Source organism: Silurus aristotelis (assembly GCF_946808225.1).
Source record: "Silurus aristotelis genome assembly, chromosome: 8".
Lineage (NCBI taxonomy): Eukaryota > Metazoa > Chordata > Actinopteri > Siluriformes > Siluridae > Silurus > Silurus aristotelis.
This window is the reverse complement of record NC_139581.1, coordinates 12,372,994-12,387,132: the sequence shown is the minus strand read 5'-3', so window position 1 is coordinate 12,387,132 and position 14,139 is coordinate 12,372,994. Positions and strand designations below refer to the sequence as shown.

General features: G+C 39.5%; 1 protein-coding gene across 14 annotated transcripts in view; it reads right to left on the bottom strand.

Moving 5' to 3' along the window:
* Positions 1 to 399: 399 nt before the first annotated feature.
* The window catches only part of tenm4 (teneurin transmembrane protein 4), a 205,271-nt gene continuing 191,531 nt past the window's right edge, over positions 400 to 14,139 (bottom strand). For all 14 annotated transcript variants that reach the window (XM_083548345.1, XM_083548346.1, XM_083548344.1 and 11 more), the window contains 3 exons: positions 10,872 to 12,486; positions 9,255 to 9,397; positions 400 to 3,306 (listed from right to left, as the gene is read on the bottom strand). In XM_083548345.1, the coding sequence (XP_083404471.1) occupies positions 2,548 to 3,306; positions 9,255 to 9,397; positions 10,872 to 12,486 (2,517 nt within the window). In that variant the 3' untranslated portion in view covers positions 400 to 2,547. The remainder of the gene's footprint in view (positions 3,307 to 9,254; positions 9,398 to 10,871; positions 12,487 to 14,139) is intronic.

Sequence of the window (14,139 nt, the reverse complement as noted above, 5' to 3'; positions counted from 1 at the left end):
AGGTAACACTGCCTGTTTTTTTCATAAATGGCAATCATTTCTTTTATGTTTCACAGGTCTTTAAGCTCTGCCAGACTAAGAGTTTCTTTTTTTTTATCTTCATTTCTTTTGCTGTAAAAGTTGATGGAATGTGTATGTGTTATATTTGTCTATTGACATGGGCCAGGATTACTTTCATTAAATTTTTTTTTTTTTTTATTGTTTTACTTTGTTCCCTCTTTATGTAAAACTAAAAATAGGATTTTGTAATGTTCATCATTATTTGATTTATAAATTTTACAAATAAAAAGACTGCAAAAAACAACAAACAAAAAATGTAATTATTTTGTCCTTATGGATGTTTTCCTTAGAAACACAGTAGCACGACTATTCAAAACATGACAAAATAGTGACATTAAATAAATGTAAACACAAAATATTCTTTATTTTTTTCCTGCTTTACCTAAAGACTACACAGATTCACTGCTGTAGCTCTAAAAGGTATCTACATTGGCATTTTATTTACAGCTCATTTCTCGTCCTCTTATTTACAGATCCAAAGAGAAGCGCTAGAAACACAGTGTTGAGAGCAAAAAAAATATAATGGGAAAAAAAATGTCATTAGTCCAAAACTTTAGAAAGTAATTACAGCCTCACGAAGCAGTTCTCATTGAAGTCACCACAATGCTTTTTTTTTCTTCGTTCAAACTTTTTCATTTTTTTAATACAGCAAAAAATTATGGCTGTATCCAACATCCAACTGACATCCAAATAAAAAAATATGCTTGACAGTATTATACAGGCCGTGGCCACTGATACACTTATCTTCTCCACACCCAGTCCTAAGCCACACAAACTTTGAAAACAGATTCAGCTACTGTACGCTTACACAATAGGTGTGTGTTACACCGTGACACCATGTCCAACACATTAACACCATTTTGTTCCATCTCAGACACGTTTTAAAAGCCAGAGAGAGGCTACACCGGATGTTCTTCTAAGTTCAGTAGGTAGTCAAGCTATAGGACACACAAAAAGCAAGAAGTTATATCCACAAGGTGGGTTGCCAGATTGGCATGCATTTCAACCCCTCTGCTTGTAGACAGGAACTACACGCCTGCAGGCCGTAATGCATCTTGGGCAGCTGTGGGACTCGGGGAGTCTTCTCTTTTATATCCTGGGCACTTACGACTTTGACCCTCAGGCATCCCACTGGGGTTTAAATCTGTCCTTAGCCCAGTGTCCACTGCTAGCACTCCACAGCTCAACATGTTCAGGAAGGGAAAGCCTGAGGAATGTCTGAGGGCATGTTCTAGTAATGTGCTGTTTGTTTTTGAATTTTCTTTCCTTTTTTTTTATTATTATTATAATTTTTTTTTTTAAGTATATAAGCATTCCTGTCTCTTGCACAGACAGTGCACATGAGGAGCAACATTGGTTAAAAAAGCACATTACTAAAATAAATACTGTTATCCTTAAATGAATTGTTAAGCATATTATAACCTTATTCGCTTCAACAATAAAAACAAATAAATTTCATGGATTGACATTCCCAAACATAATATATATATATATATATACACATATTCCATGTGTTGGAACACTAGGCATTGTTTAAGAACAACAATTTGCAATTAAAAGGGACAACAGTTCACATTTTGGTAATGTATTCACATTAGATATATTGTTCTTTTTCATACATGTAACTATGAAATAGATTTTAGGTGATTTTATGTATCTTAGTAAAATATTCATTTTCATACAGATTTATTACAGTTTCCAACAATGTCATTTATATTCAATGTCATTTTAAATTTTTAAAACCATCTTTATAGACTATTGGGAGATATTTTATTTTTCCGCTTTCTCCCCTTTCTTTAAGGATAAAATCTCCTTCAATAAGACATTTTACATTATGTGTTCAGACTTTGAGCATGCCCTCCATAATTTTCCTTTCCATTTCTTTTTTTTTATCTATTGGTCAGATTCAAATATTTAAGAAATACTAGGTATAGAGCAGTCTTGAAATGGCACATCGCACCAATTCAAGAGTCAATGATGATAAGGGAAAGGGGGATCAGGAGCCTGAACAACAGACACTGTAGTCCTTGTTTAAGTGTGGCAGGCTTTCAAGTATAAAAAGAAGTGACTTAAAAAAAAGGCTCTCCTTGGCTGTGGGGCGAGAAAAGGCAGGGTGGAGTGATGCTGAATGTCAATCTGCTCACTTGCCAGTGATCAAAATGCATTAGCAGCCATCGTCCAGGATCCCTTTGAGCTGATCTGTAGAAAAAGTAATCAAAACTAAACCAATGTTGCCATATGTCATTGAACTAGCAGCCTCATTTGGCAGCCAAAAACTGTCACGTGATTCCAAAAAAGGAAAGAAAAGCACTTGGATGTCAATGCAATGACACTGTCAATGCAATGTCAACTGCCTGCAATCTGGTCTTAAGTAAGGCAGTTAAAAAACAAAAAACAAAAATTTTAACAAACTGGTCACACAAGCAACATGTCTTTGGCAAGAAGTCCTAGATGTTGAGCCGGAGTGGGGCTTCCCTTGTGTTCTTGTCACCTGCGGCCCATCTCACTCTGGCGCAGAAAGTGAATGTTGCTGATGCTGTCAGCCAGCTCAGGGAACTGGTCCACAGGCACCACGTAGTAGCCGTCGTAGCCTTGCACACGGCCCGAGCTGAACAGCTGCTGCCGTTCAGTGTCTGTCCAGGCGCGTGAACCGTCCTCTCCCTGGCGCAGTCGGTGTCGTTCATGGTGCCAGGCAGCTGCCACAACTCTCTGCCGAGTCATCTCTAGCACCCGAGCTTTTTCTTCATCCAGACTACTGCCATAGCGCACATTCAGGCTCAGTGCACCATGCTGCAGCTGCACGTCGGTAATACGCCGAGCTCGGCCACCCAAGACAGTGTTCACCTGCTGCACCGTCACGTTAGTTCCTGTCTCCAGCATTCGCCGTCCCACTGTCATACCCAGCAAAGCCAAGTCACCCTCTGCTGAAGATGCTTTCACAAAATGGTGCATGTCCATACCATCAATTGTAAAGTGAAGGTCTTGAAGGTAGACAGCCTGGTCTAAAACAGCAGCAAGCCGCCTGCCATCCTCACTGGCCAGGCTGATGATGTCAGCACTCACTTGACCCTCTCGGATGGCTAGCTTTACGCCCTTGCCGAAGATTGAAGCCCCTGAGGCGAAGAATGTGCTGTAAGGGGATTGGGGGCAGCCAGCACCACTTGCTTTGTAGATCTGGTCAAAACGCTCCAACCTGACAAAGGACTTAAGTTGTCTCTGGACCTCACACTGCACTCCGAGAACAGACTGCACACACAGACAAAAATTAAGATGTTGGTTATAGCAGTAGGTGTATTATTTTGATGCTATCAGTGCTTAGTAAGTGGGTTGAATTATAGTTGAATTATCTTAAGATGCACTTATTATTACTCTGAACTCATTTGGTTTTGGATACAAATAATTAAAATACCAACAACGTAAAATCATATAGTGCTTAATGTTTGACTAATATGCTGAACTAATGTAATCAATTCAGCCTTGTGGTTTTATTTAAAAAATATTGAATTGGATACATTTTTGAGGTCTTGGACAAAGACCCAACAGTAAAAGCTTGGGGGTGCTGGAATCTGAACTTATAACCTTCTAATCAGTTGCCTAGTTACCCAATGATTTAAGTCATCCATCTATCCATCTATCCATCCATCCATCCATCCATAGTATGTTCTTTAAGTTGGTTTGACTAGACAAATACAGGTAGTCTCTCGGTTATGATGGTTCAACTTAAGATTTTTTGATCTTATGATGACAATAGTGACACAATAATAATAATAATAATAAAAAAAAAGTTAACATTTTTGCACGGCTTTAAAATTTTTGTACAATATGTTGGGATGCTGCCATGATGTACGCATGTTTTTGGTGTTTTAAAGCCCACTCTTTTTTTATCTGCCTCACCGGACACTGAAACAAAGCACGTTCAACTCCGCCCTCCACTTGTGAACCAGCGCACGAGCGCACGTCCGCACCTATCTTTACTTGCCACATACATATATATTGTAAAGTTTATACATTATAGTAGTGTAAATTGTTCTGTGTTGCTGAATTATGTACTGCCATTTGTTAAATTATTAACATCTTACAGTATATCACCCCTTACTGATCACCATTCTTTAAGACTCCTGGGTAGGCTAGGCCATGTCTCGACTTGCGACATTCTATACTTAAAATATAAGTTACGATAGTGTCATCATAGCTCATCTCCATCGTAAATCAGGAACTACCTGTACTTCTAATTATTATTACCCCTGCCATGACTATATCTCATTGAATTGTATCTGATTGAAATGTAAATTAGCAAAGCCCCATCTTTAAAGCCCGGCTTGAATGAGTTGTCTTCTAACACTCATAACACTTATAACACTTGTAGCCCTTTGTCTATGATACAATTGGCAATCTGTATTTAAAAACTCAGAGTTGGATTTAACAAAGGCTCTATAGAAATGAAACATAAAAATTTAACCCAGACTAGACACGTCCTGGTATGCACACAGAAATATCTACATTTGGTTTCACCGCCTGTTTGCCCTGTAGCAGCAGGCTTGATTGCACCACCGTCTCTCAAGAGTAACTAACTCCCAAGAGTAACCGATGGCTGGTGCTGGGTTGGTGATCTCAGCAGGAAGCTGTCTTTTTTTTTCCCTTTGCTCAGCAACTCATCTCTCTCACAGTCCAGCTCTCAGTCTGCTTCATTACCACTTCAAAACACCTTTCATTTTCTGTTCTGACTACTCAGTATAAGCCTTTTGGTATTGTGGTGAGATGTATGAACATAAGTACTGACTTTTACTGCTGGTAGCAGTGTCATTTATATCTGGTTCCAGTCATCTTCAGTGATTTAATTAAAACAAAAACATACAATTCTTGACCAATGACAGACCAATTACATATATATATATATATATATATATATATATATATATATATATATATATATATATATATATATATATATATATATATATATATATATATACAAAACATGACAGAATATCTTTGCCCACATGACACTAATCTGAACAACATGGAAGATAGAATGAAATAGTGAGGGCTGGATGCTGGCTATGAGTAGCTTATGCTGAGAAAGAAGAGGCAAAGGGTAATTCTTGTCTTTTCTACCCTTCCTAGTTCCAAATATGTATTTCTCTTTCTCTCTCTTGGGACTGCCACACACACCTAATCTGTCTCAGTCTATGGCAAGTAAGGGTGTGAGAGCAAAGCTTAGTCGAATGGGTTCATCTGTTAGGTATCTCTGGCAGGACACACAGTCTCAAAAAACATTTCACACCTCACCACCCCAATTTGTAATACGCCAACTTTCTGACCTTGGTCACAAAACGAACGGGTGTGGGGATGACAATGTCTGTCCTGTGGTCTACCACCATGCTGTCTGAGCTCTAAAAGTAATGCATCATTCAAGTAGCGTATGGTGGTCAGAGTGCCTGCGGTCCAAAGCACTGATCAAAGTCAGAAGCTAATGGTGGACGCCACCAGGACTATCAGGCCACATACTCTTGTCAGTTTTGAACCCCGCAGATCTGCCCGGCTTGTGGGCCTTGTGCAAGCAGCACTGAACGGGTGGTAGATTAAAAGCAAGCACTCACTTCGTTGCTGCTTTATGAAAATTTCCAGCATGCAACATCCATCACGATCAGTTTAAGAGGCAGCCAAACTCGTGCTTCGAAGCAGCGACAATTTAATTACAAGAGGCTGGCTTTTAGAGGAAATGCCAATACAGTAAAAATCAAGCCGTATGCACTATTTCTTCACTACTCCACAGCTGCTGCAGTCATATCAGGGAACAATGACGCTGGCCAGACTAAGCAGATATGCATCAAGTACTTCAAAAGTAGTTATGAGTGGCAGGCTAGGAATGTTTATTTGGCCAGAATATGACATTAATAATTCAACAAGCATTCTTCACCTTCTACTAAAGAGGTGGACGATCCTTTTTGTGTGGGTAATCATTAGATCAATATACTATAAATGAAGTTCTATGGGATTTTTGTTTCTTCCCTAGCATTATCTCAAACCACTAATTGCTCTCAATTGATTTGAAGTTTTAGGAGCACAATGCTTTTACCTTTTTTCTGATCTTAGTCCTAGTCATCGCACTACTCTTCCTTTTCTTTGTCTCTTTTCTACCACATATGAATGCTTACTGGTGCAAAACAAGGTGAAGAAACCTTCTAGCACTACTTTTTGAAATCTTGATAAAATGCTTATTCATGTGTGCAATAATGGAACCCAATTACTGCACTACTATAGCACTTTTTCTTGATAAACAACCACCCTGCTTTACGCTTTTCCTTCATGAGACTTACGCTTAAGCATTTCGAGGCTACTGTAAAAGCATACTATCCTGCTGGTGTAAATGGAGAAGCTATTGTCACAGATGTAATGAGTGGCTCTTTCCTCTTTCCTCCTTCCCCTTTATCTTTGTGAATACTTTAAATGAAATATGGCCATTATGAAACAAACAGCCTACTTTAAACCCTCATAGGAGCAGCACTACTTTTGCAGAGGCCATTAGTGGGTTTTCTTAATGTAGCTTCTTTAAAAGCTCATAAATGACCCCATAATTATATTTCCAAAAAGCAATTTGGCCAGCAATTAGAATCATTTACTTCCTCCCAATAAAAAGGAAAATAATGTCTGTAGTGGGGTTGGGCTAATTTATGAGTAATAAAGTAGCTACACCTATACTAACGAGCCAGGAATTAATCTATTATTGATGTGTCTTATGAACTTTGGAACAGTACACAAAGAAAAATGTAAACTGCAGATTATGTAAAAATTCCAGCTGAAATGTATTAAATAGAAAAATGTTAAGACTTGTGTAGGCTTAAATTAGGGCTTAAATTGCTCTAGAGAGGAAGTCTGCTATATGTTTAGGGTATAGCTCTATGTGGGCTAAGACTACACCCAAAGGAAACTGATGCTGCGCCTTTGCCAAGTATCCTGGGGTGATTTAAACTCTGCCCAGGCTGTTTATAGATCTTTACAGGACGGAAAGATCTGACAGGTCTCGAAAATTGCATTGCTTTCAACTTTTCAGTCTTATCATGTGGTCAAGTTAGTGATAATTAAAGTGCACATAGAAATGAGTCTAGCCAGCAGGCCTTTCTGTCATCTAATGCTTTCATGACCAGCTCAGAATATTTAATCAAATAACAACTAGGACTTATAACTGTGCATGCTGGCAAAATCAAACAGCTGAATATATCCAGTCTGGAAAAAGACTGTGTGTGTGATTACACTGTAATGACTATTTTCCAAAAGGGATTTCATTAAGTTGGATTTGAAGCACTCCGAGCAAATGAAAAAGAAAAACAGCTTCCAGAGTCTGTGTGGCCTTCAAAAATATCCCATAAATATGGTGGCCTGTATGCACAAAACAGATTAACAAACCGAAAAACCCACAGCAATTTAAAAAGCCCAATAAAACCAAAATCACAAATGCAAATTCAGAAACACATGAACTTTTACTCAAAATTGAATGGGTAGGTCCTTACTTAACATTGCCTGCTCGCTGCTGGGGAAAATCATGCACGAATTATTATATAATTAGTCTGCTGAAAAAGAATGAATCCTTACATGTGTTCTTATAGTGAGTATATTAATAACCCGGCTTCATTTTCAGCATTTGCATTTTTTATAATAATGCGCAAAGTTGACAGCATATCTAACATAAAATTCAATACATTTAATTCATACGAATAAAATTATAATGATTAAAATAAAATCAACAAATCCCTTTCAGATCATATTTCCTCTTTTTTAATACTCCTCCAGCTTTCTGTCTTTCATGCACTCTCTGCCTAATGCATGTGATGTTATAAGGACCTTCCCTTTTCTGTTGAGAGATAATGTTGATGTGTTATGTTTTTCCACAGCGCATTTGGTTTGTTAATGTGTTTTGCACTTAGGTAAATCCATTAAAGCACTGCAAAGAACATACTATACAGAATATAAAACAATGTCTCTGATGGTCCCAAACAACATTTGTTAAAATCCTTTCTTTTAGTATATTTGGCTCGCTCGCTCATGCTCCTTGAGTGTGTATGAGATACACGTGAACTTTGTCAGGCTGACTGCTTCAAATGGAGCCATCGCTTCACATTTAAAATCTCATATCTCAGACATCTGAAACCTGGGATGCCTCATACCTTCAAATGCCTGTCTATTATGCTGCATCCATTTGCAATTCAGACTATAATGATGAATTGTGGCCTCTTCAAATGCTTTCCTGACTGAATAGAAACCCTTATCAGCTGAAAGAAGGAATAGGACTGTACACTTCCTCCACATCTCAAATTCAACAAGCCAAATAGACATTTACATTAGTATGGTCCTTTTTTTATTATGACTCAAATTGACTTAAAAGCCTGCAGCGCTATATCGAGGGAGCAAGGTGTCTTTGGGTGTTAAGGAAAAACTCAGCCATCAACATACACCTAATGTGCGCCACTCTAAGAAAGTAATCTGACCCACACAACAAACAGCTTTTAAATTATTCAGGTGACCTGAAGAAGACACAAGGGTTTGATAAGTCTAAGAATCACACCATGTAAAGTGAAAGACAAAAGAAAAAGGGAGATAAAAGGTGTGTGAAGCTGAGCTGAAATCAATTGCCAGTGGTGGAGGAAATGTGGAATGAATTTCCTTAATGGCAGGGCATATAACAAGCACTCTTTATTTTGACCCCTAGTTTGAGAAGCAGGCGCAGGGGGCAGGCATGCGAGCCACTGATTTGAACTGATTACTCTGGGAACCATCAGGAGGCTACCATCTAAGGTGTCAGGTTGCCATTGATACAGGTTGAAGTCAAATGTGTGTCTTTAGTATCCTTCTCAAGACTGCCATACGTATTATTCCAGCTAATTACTTCCATGCCTAAACCTTAGTAAACAAATGGGAACATTTAGTCTTCTTATTTTGGAAAAAAAAGGCCCCACAACATTAATCACAAAAAGATATTTCTCAGCCTATTAAAAAAACTTGAGCCCAAAGAATAAAAGAATTTACAAAAATGTCCTATGTTGAAACCAAAAACACAGGTTTACCCAAAATAAAATTATTAATTATGAGTTCTTTAGCAACATAAATAAAATGAACTGAACTGAATTTGTTTAATGTATAAAACAAATACAAGAGTGCATAAATACTTTTGGTGTTTAAGCTGTGTGTCCACTTACCTTAGTGCTATCCCACTCCTGTGTATTCATCTGGGCAAGAATGAGCTCGTAAGATGGCTCCATGGCATCAGTGACAGGTTTGTGATAGCCAGGGATGACATTGTACAGCTGGAAGCCGAACGTCACTAACCAGCTGTTCACATCTGCAATGAGCCGTGTTGACAATAATTTGAGAATTCAAGCATTCAAACTTACTGCACGTATTCCACATGGTGGACACACTGATATTATGCATGGCAAAACAATTTTTCATTAAGAAGGATATAGGTCAAATGATTTCTTTTGACAAAATAAGCTCTCCTTAAACGCATTACAACTGAACATTGATTAGAGTGTGACGATAGGCTAAATATGATGAATACAGGGATTACTGCATCTCAAGAAAACAAGTCATAATCCCAAGCATTATGCGCTACACTGATACAATTTTAAGCATCACACAAAGTTCAATACCATTGTAGGTTGGGCTCAGTGTTTGTGTTGGTCTAAATTCCTCATTGTCTGCTTTCTTGTAAGACAAAGATTTCATACATTCTAAGATCAGAAACTGTGCACTGAATTTGTTTACAAATGTTGTACTGCATTTACATTGTATAATAGAAAGTCAATGAACCATAAAACGTTAACTTTTCGTCAACTGCACCGCTATGTTTCCAAAGTACTCTTCACTAGCTGTGACCGTAAAGTGCACTTTCGGACCATCTTGTTTATTTCTGCCTGGCTTTGCCTAATAGGACACGTTTAAACAGAAATATGCAATAGGACAGTAAATTGAAATAAAAATGTCAACATCATCAATTGAATTGAACACTACAATCTATGCATGTATTTAAACATCTCAAGAGTGTTTTAGTGATTCCTCCTCCAAGTCTTGCATTAATGATATAGTTTAAAGTTTAATGACCATCATTTTAAATGTTAAGTTAAATGCAGTGGCATACAAATGCAAACCACTGAAAGGCAAAGCTTATAAACATATTAAAATGTTCCATACATTCCAATTTCTTACTGTTGAATTTAATCAAATACACAAGGGGAAACTAAAACCCTAGGCTTTGATCCAAAATAACGAGTGCAGCTAATGGCCACTATTCTCAATCATTAATTTTGTCTTGGCAGTGCTGGCATTAAACAAGGCTTTGATTCTGGCCTGAAATGGGCTTTTTAAAGGCACTGGCACATACTACAGACAGGCATATAATATTTTGTCCCCTTCCAATAAAATAGCTGTTTGCTTGCCAAGCAAGGAGAAGCTGATACAACAGCCACTGGCTCTGATTTGAAAAGCCTCTATTGTGTTCTCTGGCTGGGGAGCATTCGCTGCTATTTTCCTTACTCATGCTCTGAGGCAACATAGACTGATGAGGTATTTTGGGGGGAAGAGAACTGAACATAAAACAGGCATAAGAAGCCAGTGCATTGTCATGTTACCTGGGGAGCCTGAAATGGATATAAAAATACCCCAGGCTGAGCCCTGAAACAGCTGAAAAACCCTATATAAAACTCTTATAAAAGCATTCATCTTATACATTGTATAATCTTCCATTAATTTAACACATGTTCTATTATAGCCAAGAGATTACAGAGCATTCAAAGATTCAATGGCTATGCACATACCTGTCATATAGCACTTAGTTTCTCGTGTGTTGCTCAGGGGGTTGTTATTCTTGAACATGTAGAGGTTGAAGGGCACTATGTTGTTGCTGTTTAGTTGCTTCCAGATGTCATGCTCAGGTGTGGTCCAGCGACCAGCTAAGACATCGTAATCTCTGCGGCCCATGTGCACTAGTTTTGTGAGGGGTTCATACAGGCCACCCTGGTATCCTACTACGAGTTGAAAGCTAGGGTTTGAGTCTAGGTAGACCTCTCCAAAAGCCGTATAGAGGATCTGCTTAATCATAAGGCCTGAACCACTAAATACTGCCAGTGGTGTGCCAATGTTGTCACAGGCCACATAGAACTCATCACCGCTGCTCAGCTCCATGGCAAAGAGGTGTCCCTGCAGATCATAGTAGAGTGATGTTATTTCTGAGCTTGAGTGATTATACATATGGGTGACTCTCGTGGGACTGGACAGATCCGCGTAGAAGAATTGCAGGTGGTGTCCTTGACTGCTTCTGCTTGACACTCTGCGGCCCAGACCATCATAACGATACTTTATGCTCCATCCGCCAACCTTGCTGTAAGCTCTTATTAGCAAGCCAGCAGAGTTGTATTCAAAAAAGTCATTGCCTCTTTGCTTGAGAAACCCATCCTCATCCATCCTGTATTGGACATCTCCCAATCGCGTGATGCGGTCCCTTATGTCATAGCGTAGAGGTGTAAGACGGGCGCTGTTTCCTGGACTCAGAAGGTGCAGGTTGCCATTGAGGTCATAACTGTAGCGCCACAAAGGCTTGTCATTTATCGACACCACCTGGATCTGGCCATCAGCATCATATTCATATGTGTACCGTGTGGTGTTGGCATAAGGGCCTACTTTTAACTCCTTGGCTACCACACGGCCCATGTTATCATACTGCACCATCATCCAGTACATTAGTGAACGGAAGATCTCATATTGCACCTCTTTGACTCGTCCATATGCATCAAAGTGCTTTGTGTGGGTCATTACAGCGGTGGTAATAATCTGATTAATGTCATAATATATGACCCCAAACTTGCCAAACTGCTCTGTTTTACCAGATACGTCATCATAGCGGTACAGATCAATAGGCAGTGGCGTTTCATTGATGACAGCTTGCATACTTGTGACCCGGAAGCTGTTGTCATAGTTGTAGTCAAAACGGGCATTGACCATACCTTCCTCGCTGAAACGAAAGATCTGCCTGTCAATCAGTGGACCGATCTGCCGGTTACGGATGGTGCAGGTGAATCCCTCGCTTTGTAGGCTCACTGTCTTTAGCATGCCTGCTGCCTCATCATATGAGAAAGCAACACGTGTCGTATCATATAAAATTTCGAGCAGTCGGGAAAGCTTGCCATATTTATAGATGACCCTACGTCCTGTGCCTTGGTGAATGGTTTGCAAAAGCAGACCATCTTCACTGTAATCATGCAGCACCGTGGCATTGCCCTCAGGGGGCCTGTATGTGTTTCTATAGTAACCAATAGAGCGGGTTGTCTCTAGTGTATGCCGGGCCACATTGGGCATAGTGACAGATGAGAGACGATCATTTTTGTCAAACTCGAAGATGTACTGTCGTTGGCTGTACAGCAAAAGCACCATGGACTGCCAAGGGAAACATAAAATGACAGTGTTTTTGAGTCAATGAAGCATTATAATTTGAAGCACATTTGTGAAAACTGCCTGAAAATGTTAAAGTCTTAAATGTTAAATTCTTTGTCGAATGGAACTGAAGGTCATTACGAGCCCAGGAGTCACATTTTGCTATGTGATTAACGGCGCAACAAACTGTGGGGTGTCACACATTGGCTTCAGGGGGTATACAATTACAAATAGCTTGATAGCCTGCTGCAACACAGGCTGAAAAATGTTGCAAGGCAAATTCTCATTAGATGGCTCCATAATAATCAGGCTCTGTTCAATAAGAGTGCAAATAATATTAACTAATATAGAGGTCAAGGAGCTAATTTTACAGTGTATATATATATATATATATATATATATATATATATATATATATATATATATATATATATATATATATATACAGTGAGGAAAATAAGTATTTGAACACCCTGCTATTTTGCAAGTTCTCCCACTTAGAAATCATGGAGGGGTCTGAAATTGTCATCGTAGGTGCAGCTGTATCTGTGAGAGACATAATCTAAAAAAAAAAATTCAGAAATCACAATATATGATTTTGTAACTATTTATTTGTATGATACAGCTGCAAATAAGTATTTGAACACCTGAGAAAGTCAATGTTAATATTTGGTACAGTAGCCTTTGTTTGCAATTACAGAGGTCAAACGTTTCCTGTAGTTTTTCACCAGGTTTGCACACACTGCAGGAGGGATTTTGGCCCACTCCTCCACACAGATCTTCTCTAGATCAGTCAGGTTTCTGGCCTGTCGCTGAGAAACACGGAGTTTGAGCTCCCTCCAAAGATTCTCTACTGGGTTTAGGTCTGGAGACTGGCTAGGCCACGCCTGAACCTTGATATGCTTCTTACAGAGCCACTCCTTGGTTATCCTGGCTGTGTGCTTCGAGTCATTGTCATGTTGAAAGACCCAGCCTCGACCCATCTTCAATGCTCTAACTGAGGGAAGGAGGTTGTTCCCCAAAATCTCACAATACATGGCCCCGGTCATCCTCTCCTTAATACAGTGCAGTCGCCCTGTCCCATGTGCAGAAAAACACCCCCAAAGCATGATGCTACCACCCCCATGCTTCACAGTAGGGATGGTGTTCTTGGGATGGTACTCATCATTCTTCTTCCTCCAAACACATTTAGTGGAACTATGACCCAAAAGTTATATTTTGGTCTCAACTGACCACATGACTTTCTCCCATGACTCCTCTGGATCATCCAAATGGTCATTGGCAAACTTAAGACGAGCCTGGACATGTGCTGGTTTAAGCAGGGGAACCTTCCGTGCCATGCATGATTTCAAACCATGACGTCTTAGTGTATTACCAACAGTAACCTTGGAAACGGTGGTCCCAGCTCTTTTCAGGTCATTGACCAGCTCCTCCCGTGTAGTTCTGGGCTGATTTTTCACCTTCCTTAGGATCATTGAGACCCCACGAGGTGAGATCTTGCATGGAGCCCCAGTCCGAGGGAGATTGACAGTCATGTTTAGCTTCTTCCATTTTCTAATGATTGCTCCAACAGTGGACCTTTTTTCACCAAGCTGCTTGGCAATTTCCCCGTAGCCCTTTCCAGCCTTGTGGAGGTGTACAATTTTGTCTCTAGTG